Source organism: Chrysochloris asiatica, unplaced genomic scaffold, assembly GCF_000296735.1.
Source record: "Chrysochloris asiatica unplaced genomic scaffold, ChrAsi1.0 scaffold00429, whole genome shotgun sequence".
In the NCBI taxonomy this organism is placed as follows: domain Eukaryota; kingdom Metazoa; phylum Chordata; class Mammalia; order Afrosoricida; family Chrysochloridae; genus Chrysochloris; species Chrysochloris asiatica.
The window spans coordinates 1116734-1128296 of record NW_006408947.1 but is presented as its reverse complement, the minus strand read 5'-3'; the positions used below and the strand labels follow the sequence as shown (position 1 = coordinate 1128296).

The 11563-nt window shown below is 39.4% G+C and overlaps 1 protein-coding gene across 1 annotated transcript in view; it reads left to right on the top strand.

The window, feature by feature from the left end:
- The window catches only part of SPIRE1 (spire-type actin nucleation factor 1), a gene marked incomplete at its 5' end in the record, with an annotated part of 311924 nt that extends 307083 nt beyond the window's left edge, over positions 1 to 4841 (top strand). Inside the window, one exon of the mRNA XM_006876930.1 lies at positions 4583 to 4841. Coding sequence (XP_006876992.1) covers positions 4583 to 4841 — 259 coding nt within the window. The remainder of the gene's footprint in view (positions 1 to 4582) is intronic.
- Positions 4842 to 11563: the final 6722 nt, after the last annotated feature.

Sequence of the window (11563 nt, the reverse complement as noted above, 5' to 3'; positions counted from 1 at the left end):
TTCCCCAGTGGGTGCTCGCAGCAGGAAGTGGGCTGCCTGCCCCCGCGCTCCGCGGTTCAGTTGAGCGTGAGGTGAGCTGTTTGCCGGCGTACGCCCGGCAGGGCTGAGGGACGCTGCTCGGTTCAGCGGGAGGCGGGTCGCTCGCTTTCGCGCATCCGGCGGGCCCCGGGAACACACGGGTCAACTGGGCAGGGCAGAAGTGGCTCAGGCAGGCACAGTCCGCGCCTGATGACGTCAGACAGTCGCCACTTCTCTTTTTCTGCAGGCTTTTTTGTTTTTTCTTTTCCTCTCCTAAACTAACTTCCCTCTGTCCACTGTATGCACAGAAATCCCACCTTGGGGTAGGTGTCACCAGTGGCTCTCCCTGTTTGAGTCTCCCAGCCACTGGAGGCTCCGCACGAGCTGGTTCCCGCCCCACCCCCAAGCCCAAAGGAGCTGGGGCTGCCGCAGCGCCCTTTTAAAAAGCCTGTAATTCCTTGCACAGTGATTTCTCAAAGAAGCGGGTCTAAGGCTCTGGCGCACTAAGATTCACGCGGGCTGTGAGACTGTGAATTCCTACCTGGGAGGTTTAACTCGCGAGTTTTCCCCCCATGATCCCGGAGCCCCCACTCACCCGCACCACCTGGCCACCCTGGCAAACCGGAACTCTCGGGTTATTGTTTTAAAGGCTGAAATAAAACTTTGTACCAAGAGTTGGCAAATTAAAAGAATTTTTTTTTATGAGTGTCATTCCCTTTCTATTTAATCCAGGGTAGGGGGTAGGGTTAGTATTGGTCATTAGTCAAGATGGGAGAGGGTCATCTCTGGTCATGGGTGTCAGGTGAGAGGCTTTTCTACAACAGCTACTCATCCTGAATGCTGGTGAGTATTTCTGCTACTGCATTTGACAACTCTGTGAACAGTTAGAATGGCCCTGATGTGGTGCTGTAGGATAAACACTCTATTGGTAATTGCAAATTTGGCAGTTTAAACCATCAGCTGCTCTTGATAATCCCACAAAGGGTCGCTATGAGTTGGAACCAACTTGACGGCATACAACAACAGTGGACAGTAAGGGGAGAAAAGTTTAAGACCAGCAAGTCATGTCTGCCCCAGAATCCTGCCCATATGCTCAGCTTTCTCTGCTTTGAGATGCTGCTGTTCCACACAGCCTTTAGTTATGAACTATCACCAGAAACTTAGGGCAGTTCACGTGGTACTCTGTTCTCTCTTGCTGTACTTCTGAACCCACACAGATTACATTTTCTTCTGTAATATACAAGGATAAGTAAAAAAGCAATGCTACTAGGGTTCCAGTTCATATGATATATAGGAGCTCTGGTAACGTAGTGGTTACGAATCGGGCTGCGAACCTTAAGGTCAGCGGTTCGAAACTACCAGCCGCTCTGCAGGAGAAAGATGAGGCTTTCTACTCCCATAAAGATTTACACCCTTGGAAACCCTGTACAGGGTCGCTATGGGTCGGAAGTGACTTGACGGCACTTAACGACAACAAATATATGTATTTTAAATGTTTTATTGTGAATTATGTGATAGTTTACATGGGAGAACATTAGCTTTGCATTCATCCTATCGTATATCATTTCACTGTCATGGTTACAATCCCCTCCATGCATTATCAACCAACCAAAGGGTATACATACCCTGCAAGCCTGCCCCCGGGTTGTCATCACACAGCACCTCTCCCTCTCTGGGTCTAAAGTCCCCAGCCACTCCATTTCTCCATGTCATCATCTCTACCTCCATATCTGGTGTTGCTGCTTCTCTGGGTAGGGTCCCGCTCTCTGCTCTTCTCCCTTGATGGTCCCAGGGACCTCCACTCCTGGACTGCAAAGTCAACCACTCCCCTCCTTTTGCTACAAAACGTCCACCTTACATTTCCAACCCTCACAATCAGTCCTGATAACAATTATTCACTATTATATCACAAGAGACCTATCCCCATCTCCTTCCATCAGCCCCGCCCAGACAGATTGGATACTATTCCGTGGAGATTCTTCCTTCCTCTATGCCCTCTGGATCTAGGTTCCCTCTTGAAAGTTTGTAAGTCAGTCACTTTTTGCCTTTGTAGCCACCACCTCCTGCCATTTTGGGTAGCCAATGTCCAAGTTGCCCATCCCTATCTACTCTGTGTAGGGAGGAGGTGGGAATGATCCTTGCTGTAAAGATTTGTTTCCTCTTTTGAGCTACTGCATCCATAGGTGTAGGTCAAGTTAATCAAATTGTATCAGATTACTCTTTTTTTTCCCTCTTCTTTCTTCTTCTAGTTGAGCTCTGATTATCCACTCATTGAAGCCAGGTCAAGTGGGTATTATCTGCAAGTGTGGGTGTTCTTGTGCATATGTCTTCTCATCTTATCAGCTGGATGGTTCACTCTTCACTCTAGTCCTCTGTGGCTATGTCACTGACTCTGGACTCAAGAGTCCCCAGGTCTTGTCACACTGCTGGCCAACCAGGTCTCCACCCAGGTTCACAGGAGTCTATTAAACATTGTAGGGCTTAGCTTGCAGCTTCATTGCTGTTTTTCCCTCATCGGTGATGAACGTGGTCACCAAACAGAGCATGTATTCCCATTGAGTCTTAGTCTTAGAAGGGGGTGTGCTCTGAGAGGACCTGACCCATATGATATTTTTAAGTGCCACCAAATCAATGCCAACTAATAGTGACCCTGTTTAGGGTTTCTGAGATTTAAAATCTTTGCAGGAACAGGAAGCCTCTTGCCCACGGAGCAGCTGATGGGTTCAAAATGTGATCTGTAGTCCAGTGCTTACTGTGGTTTTATTCTAAACAAAACATGCTTCCATGATCAGTGGATGGCTGTAGATAAGTTCTCTCAGTAATTAATACATTTGTTTTAATCTCATGAGGATGCCTGAAAAAGAAAAAGATCCAATCAAAACTGATTTCCAAGGGAATCTGCTGGGTCAGTTAAATTTAAGACAGAATGGTCAATTCAGAAGGTTATGGTGCATATTTTTAGGACTCCAAAGGGATGATCTTGATAGATGTTTTCTCAAAGGACATGGGATGATCTCAGGGACTTAATAGGAAGAAGTTTTAAGAAAATGGAAAACTCCATTGGTGAGAAAAAAGCCAGAAAAGTTGTGCCAATAATTTTTTTCCCCTTCACAACAATGCACCTGCTCATTCTTCAAAGGTAGCAAGGACTCTCCTACAGGAATTTTGTTGGGGAACCTTACCCCATCCACTCTACAACCCTTTCAGATTTCTCTGTGTTTCCCCAATTCAAAGAACAATTGAAAAGGAACATGATTTGAATCCCTCAGGGAAGCCCAAACTGCCATTTTGATATAGTATAAATTGAAGAGCACAGAATCCTTTGGGGACAGGTTAGAATACCTCAGAAGTATTCTGAGATGGGGAGGATATGTCAAGAAATGGTAGCTTCACATTTTATTATTTTTTAAAATAAGGGTTCTGTAATTGTAGCAATACTTTTTGACTTATTACTAGCTACATTCCTGCTTGGTTTAAATAAGATCATGAATGAATAAAATGACTCAAATGTCAGGCTGTCAATAGATGTTAACATAGTTAACTATGGCTCTCCGGAATCCATATAACCAACCACCCAAATATAGAAAATTGTTAGAGAATGCAGGCATATATTATTTAGATGAATGACAAGAAAGCTAGTCAAAACATATTTTCATAGGATGAAGATAAAATTATTCCATTTTCTATAGTCTGAGCTGCCATTTGTGTTACCTGATGTTCTTTGATCCTTCTACTGGGTCCCTGAATCACTAAAGAAAGAACTTGAAGTGCCTTCTGTGTCTCAATGAAACATTAACACCATGTACTTCATTTTAGTTGCTAAAATCCTCACTCTATATACACACACACACTTATATATGTACAGACATACCTTGGTTTATTGTGTCACAGATATTGCAGTTTTACAAATTGAAGGTTTGTAGCAATCTTATGTAAAACAAGTCTATCAACACCATTTTTCTAACAGCTTGAATTCACTTTGTGTCTCTCTGTCACATTTTGGTAATTCTCACAATATTTCAAACTTTTTAATTATGCTATTGCACTTTTAATAGACTACATACAATACAGGGTAAACATAACTACTATATGCACTGGGAAACCAAAACATTCGTGTGGTTCACTTTAATGTGATACTCACTTTTGTTGTGGTGATCTGGAACCAAATCCACAGTATCTCTGAGGTATACCTGTGTGTGTAGTGTGTTTGTGTATGTATTTGTTTGTACAGTAACATATATAAAGTAATGTGGTATATATATGTATATGTATATATATATATATATATATATATATATATATACTTTTTTTTAATTCTAGAATGGATACGAGTTTTCAGTATTAATTTTTCGTAATTTAAACATCTTGTTTGTTTTATCAAATATTTCTTAACCTTGTCTCTAAAAAGAAATTATTTTGGAGAAGAACATGAACATAATTAAATCATTCTCAGCATTCCATGATGTTTTGGCAACAACTTTACTTTTTTTAAAACATATGTAATTTTAACATATAAAACTGTGAGTAATGATACTAGATGATTTGGGTTTTTTTCCCCCTCTAGGTTCTCCTCAAAATCAAAGTCTGTGGACAAATCAGATGAAGAGTTCCAGTTTCCCAAAGAGCTGATGGAGGACTGGAGCACCACCGAGGTGTGTGTAGACTGCAAGAAGTTCATTTCGGAAATCATCAGCTCAAGCCGGCATAGCCTAGTGCTGGCCAACAAAAGAGCCCGGTTAAAAAGGAAGACTCAGTCCTTTTATATGTCCTCATCAGGCCCCACGGAATACTGCCCTTCAGAGAGGACTATCAATGAGATCTGAGCCCAGTGCTCTTAGTTGCTTTGTGTTCCATGTCTGTGACCATGCACAAGGACACTGAGCTTTCTCTCTGTGGCTTGATTTAATAGGTTTGGATTTGCATCTGATCTGATTTTTGCTGCATTCCATTGTCCCTCAGACTGAATGTTCGTATTGATTGATGATGTGTGGCAGGCCAGCCAGGTGCTCACTTGCACTGAGAGAGAACAGTAGTTTGAAAGTTGCTTTTGTGTGCGTGGATTTGGAGTCCAGAATCTTTTCCTTCATTTGGTTCTTTATTGTTCTCAAATACATTTTTTATTAGGGCCAAAAGCTCACATGAAAAATCAGCTTACCCAGGTGTCAGCGTTAGCACAGTAAGTCATATTGACACTTCCACCTGACAGTGTTCATGTCTAATGTATGTTGTGACCCGATTCCCTGTGAAATGCCAGACTCTTTAGCAGGAACAGGTTATTTATCATCTCACAGAACAAAACCTAGGAGGATTTGCTAACATTATCAAACTGACTGCTAAATTATTGTTGCTCTGATGTAATTTAGGACAGCATTCTAGGGCAGCACTTCTCTGTTTGGGTTGTACAGCAAGTAGGCCAGTGTTCCTCTGAGATAAATTAGTGCCTTCTGTGCCAGCAGCCCTCTCAGATGCATCAGGGTTACCAGTAGTTTTATAATGGAGTCTAAGAATTAAATTTTTGTGGGAGTTTCAAGACAAAAAGACTCTAAGAGCCTGTCAAGAGGTCAAATGTGTTGTGGCTGACAGCAACATGAGTTATGGAAACACAGGTGCCTGCTCCACCACATTATGGGGAACAAGCTGGAGCTTGGACATTTGTAATTGCATTTTTAACTTATCATGTAGCCGTAATAACTAAATTAAGCCACAAATTGGCACCTACAGTCTCAAAGTGAAATTTATTTTTGTAAGTGAATTTTAAAAGATTGTCTAGCTGTTTTAAAGTTACAAGAAAAATCAACCTGTTGACAGGCTTTCCAAATGCTTTTCTTACACTAGTTTTCCTTGTAAATGACGTAGTAGATTGAGTTTTTGACAAAGGTATTTTGGAGGGGAGCATTGTATTCCTGAAATCTCTCAGCTTGATTGGCATGGGCTGTACTTTATCATTTTGGTATGCTTACAAGCAACCAATCAATCAAATTGCCATCAATGCTTGGAAAGTCAAATAATGCACATATACAGTAATTTTCTAAAAGCTCTTAATATACATCTTTAGCCAAAATTATGACAAAATCCATTATTCAAAGGCATGACAGTAGCACTTCATAGTGTATTAGAATACAGTGACATTTCTGTATTAGATTAGTATTGCTACTAGGATTCTAGTAATGTACCTCAAACCTGCTCTGGTAGTAGTATTTAATGGATTAAAATTTACAATTCAATAAATGGGTTAAAATTTAACTTATGAAGTAAACTCTGCCAGTTGAATAAAATCATGCATGCTAATAGTTTGTATTTACATGTAAAAGTGGGTCACCAGGGAAACCTCACTGATTGTGTAAATGTTTAAATTATTTTGAAGACTCATAAGGGCTTCAAAACATTGTATGGTGAATCTCATTTATCAGATTTTTCAAGGAACTATTTGAGCTTTATATCTAGATCAGTATATAAATCCACACACTCTAATGGTCCCATGCCTGGGCTTCTTAATCATGACCAGGGAGAGGGCTAGGTGGAAAGAAATGGTGTTTTCATGTATATATAACATGCACATAGGAAATTGTGCTTTTAAAAAAAAATCACAGCATTACTGTTTTTATTAAAACATAAGACACTAAGCCCTAAAACTGAAATGATCATTTACAAAGAAAACATCTAATAAGTGTAACTTTTGCTTCGTTTCTTCAGGTTTGTGATACTATCTAGGTTGACTCAAGCATTATGAACACCTATTACAAAACATTCAAGTATACAAGGATAAGTCAAAAAGTATTGCTACTAGGATTCCAGTTCATACATACACAGATGCTTAAACATCTCTGATCAGTGGAAGGCTGCAGAGAAGTTCTCTCAGTAATACACTTGTCTTACTCTTGTTAGAGTAGCTTAGGAAAAAAAAAAAGACACATTTTGTGCCATGGGAAAGAAACTATTCTGAGGTCAGGGCTAATAGCAAATTTTCCACAAAACTCAAGTGATCATCTTCCTAAATCATTGAAACTATGCTGCAAGTTTATGAGAATGCTGCCCTACATAACACACAGTTTTTATATGGAGAGGGTATTTTAAGGTATGTTGGAAACACTTCAAAGATGAGCCAAGAGACGGAAGACCATCAGCCTCGACAAATGAGAAAACTGTGGCATAAGTCCAGAAACTGATTGAGAAGACAATGGAATTATCACTGATTCAATAGCCTCTGAAGTTGGGACTCCACATGGTTTGTTATTTTCAATTTTAAGTGAATATCTTGGCCTCAGCAAGATTTTGGCTGGATATATCAAGATCAGTTTATCAGTCTTTTAAGTAAGATTGAAACTAATAAAGACAATTTTATGGAATTAAAACTGAGGATAAATTTTGGATTTACCGATACAATCCAGAGAGCCGTGTCCAATCAGCAGTGGCTTCTGAAGGGATCTGCTGGACCAGTTAAATTCAAGGCAGAGAGGTCAGCATAGAAGGTTATGTTGTTATTGTTGTTAAGTGCCATAGAGTCAGTTCTGACCCATAGCAACCCTATGTAGGGTTTCCAAGGAGCGACTGGTGGGTTTGAACCACTGACCTTGCAGTCCAGTGCATTATCCAAGGGGTAATCTTGATAGATTTTTCAAAGGACACAGGACAGTCACTGGAATATTTATTAGCAATAAGTTTTGGGTTTTGTTTTTTTTAACTGAAAAATGCATTGATGAGAAAAAGTCTGGGAAAGTTACACTGAAGATGACTTTTTTCATTCATCATGACTATGCACCTGCCCATTTCTTCAAAGGTCAGTAAGGGCTGTCCTATGAGAATTTGCTTGTGAAATCTTATCCCATCCACCTTATAGCCCTGAACTTGTCCCTTCAGTCTTTTTATCTCTAAAACTCAAAGAACATTGAAAAGGAACATGATCCTCACGGATGCCAAAACTGTTATTTTGATGTAGTGTAAGTCAAAGAGTGTAGGGAAGGGTTAGAGAGATTGAAATACTGCTTTCAAAAGCCTATAGATAGACAAAAACAAAAAGTATATAGACCTAAAAACAGGCAAGACCATCAAAGCAGAAAGCAGATTAGTGGTTGCCTAGAGCTGGAAAGTTTGTGGGGAAATGGAGTGTGGCTGCTAATGAGCATGGGGTTTTGTTTTGGGTAGATGAAAATGTTCTAAAATTGAAAGTGCTGATGATTGAACAACTCTTGTAAATATACTTAAAAAAACATTGAATTGTACACACTTTCAAATGGGCAAATTCTGTTACCTGAATTATATGTTATCTGAATAAGGCTGCTAAGAAATAAAAGCATAAAAGTGGCCAATTAAAAAAAAAGAAAGAAAAGCGTATAGACCTAGATGGAGAGGATATGTTTAGAAACAATCACTTTATATTTTGACATTTTTGTTTAATAAAGGTTTCTATGATTTTGTAGTAATACTTTTTGATTTATCCATGTTGAAATCTTCTGTAGTATAAGTGGGTTTGCCAAGTGCATCAAAAATGTCAGCTGGGTAGAATATCTTTATGGAATGCTTTGCAGAAAGCATTGTCTACAAAGGGCACACAATATAGTTAAAACTGTAGAAATTTAATCACTATTGCTTTTTGATGCCAAAAGGAATTCTTTACATTTAATCTTCCATTATCCTTGCTATGTCCTTCATGTTATGAAGTCACTTCAGTATTTCAACTAAATTAGGTAAATTCCATGGAGTTTGTGGAACTTGGGTTTATAATACTTATCCTCATCTGCCATTAGGTGTACCTTTGTATTCTTTTAAAATAACATATCATTGCAATGTTCCTTTATCTTGATTGCCACTGGTCACCATTTACCTCTGTTCTATCAAGAGCAAAAACTATTGACTAGCTGGTCTTATCCTTTGGAGTTAGGTGTATCTTAGAGCTCTGTGTGTGCATCTGTGAATGACCATCACATCCCTGTTACCTTCCTCTCATTCTAACTCTCTCCTGCCAATCCAGTTTGTCCCCATACTTTATGAAGTCACCCTACGAAATCTTTGTCTTCCTTCCTGTAGTTTACCTTTTTACTGGTGTCAAGTAGCTAAAAATGCTTGTAAATACTATATTTATTAACATTGGAAAGGAACTCATTCAATGTACAATGGGAATTAACTCTTCCAAGGAAAATAACAATTAAATAATTGATTAAAGCAGTGACTTAACAATCTTAGTAGCTTCAAAGTTTTAAGTCTTTTGAATAAAACTGGAAGTTCATCATGTCAGAGTTTTCAAAATTGTTTTAATTTTGAAGAGATTATGTGATTAGGATCATGAACCAATATCATGAATTTCTAAAGGCTGTTATTTTTCTAACTGTATTAATTAATACAGGACTTGATTTTAGGTGTCACATAGAAGACATGAAAGTTTTAAAATTATGTTACTATTTGCTAAAATAAAAAGGCAGAAAACTTTATACATCCCAAACTGTTGAAGCCCCTGAGGAAATGTGTACTGATGGGTGTAGATCAGCATCCTGTATAAATCTTTAGTACTGTCATTCAAGTAATATAAAACCAAGCATTTTCCATAAATCTTTTATTTGAAATATTATCTGGGAAAAAATACAATGGCTTCCATCATAACTTCTGTGGTGAAATCCTATTATATGATAATGCTCTTGGTAACTAGTACTTAGAAGTCACCTAGGCTGATGTCTTCAGCTGGCTTCTCTAGAGAAGCAAAACCCGTGAAGCTTTTATGTACAGAAGTTTATATCAAGGAACTTTGTAAAACTGAACAAGTTCCAAGTCCATGGGTCAGGCTGGAGAATTCTTCTGACTCATATAACTGCAGGGACTGAAAAACACAAGACCAGCAGGTCAAATGGAAGTCTTCTGACTGCAAGACGAAATTAATTCAAGGTCAGTAGGCAATACAACAGGATGCTAGATCAAATCTAAAGAACCAGAGGTCAGATAATGAGCCAGATACAGGATCCAGAGCAAGCAAAAGTCAAGCAAGCTTTCCCTAAGTGTTTAACATATTAGAAGCCGGCCATATCCCCAAGGAAAGTTCCTTTTAATTGATTGGCTGCTCACAGTAGATCCAATAATGGGTGGTTAACTGCTAAACCGCTGAGACTTCTGGCCCAGTCAAGTGGACACAAAATCTTAACTATCACAGCCAGGATGACAAAGTGCTTTATCATTGACAGCTTAAGATCATTTTGAGAAATAAGCATATTGTTGTTGTTAGGTGCCATCTAGTCAGTACCAACTCATAGCAACTCTATGTACAACAGAATGAAACACTGCCCAATCGTGAACCAACCTCACAATTGTTGCCACACTTGAGCCCACTGCTGCTGCCACTTTGCCAATCCATCTCGCTGGGGGTCATCCTCTTTTTCTCTGACCCTCCACCTTACCAAACATGATCTCTTTCTCCAGCAACTGGTCCCTCCTGACAATATGTCTGAAGTATGAGAGATGAAGTTTGGGCATCCTGGCCTCCAAGGAGTACTCTGGCTGCACTTCTTCCAACACAGAGCTATTGTTCTTTTGGCAGCCCGTGACACTTCCAATATTCTCCTCCAACATCATAACTCAAAAGCATCAATTCTTCTACGGTCTTCCTTATTCACTGTCCAGCTTTCACATGCATATGAGGTTATTAAAAATACCATGGCTTGGGTCAGGCGCACCTTAGTCTTCAAGCTGACATCTTTGCTCTTCAACACTTTTAAAAGGTCTTGTGCAGCAGATTTGCCTAATGCAATACGTTGTTTGATTTCTTGACTGCTGCTTCCATGAGTGTTGATAGTTATTGAAGAAGAATGAAGTCATTGACAACTTCAGTCTTTTCTCTATTCATAAGAATGTTTTTTATTGGTACAGTGGTGAGGATTTTTGTTTTCTTTACATTGAGATGCAATGCATACCGAAGGCTGTGCTCTTTGATGTTCATCAGTAAAATGTTTTAAGTCCTCTTCATTTTCACCAAGCAAGGCTGTATCATCTGCATATCACAGGTTGTTAATGAGTCTTCCTCCAATCCTAATGCCACATTTTCCTTCATATGACCCAGGTTCTCGGATTATTTGCTCAGCATACAGGTTGAATAAGTATGGTGAAAGAATAGTACCCTGTTGCACACCTTTCTTAATTTTAAAACATTCAGTGTTCCCATGTTCTGTTTGAACAACTGCCTCTTGGTCCAGGTACAGATTCCTCATGAGCACAATTAAGTGTTCTGGAATACTCATACTTCACAATATTGTCCACAGCTTGTCATGAGCCACACAATCGAAAGCCTTTGCATAGTCAATAAAGCACAGGTAAACATCTTTCTGGTACGCTCTTCTTTCAGCCAAGATCCATCAGACATGGCCTCTTCTGAATCCGGATTGAACCTCTGGAAGTTCTCTGTCAATGTATGCTTGCAGCCATTTCTGTATTACCTTTAGTAAAACTTTACTCACATGGGATATCAAAGATACTGTCTGATGATTTCCGCATTCCATTGGGTCACCTCTCTTTGGAATGGGCACAAATATGAATCTCTTCCAATCAGTTAGCCAGATAGTTGTCTTTC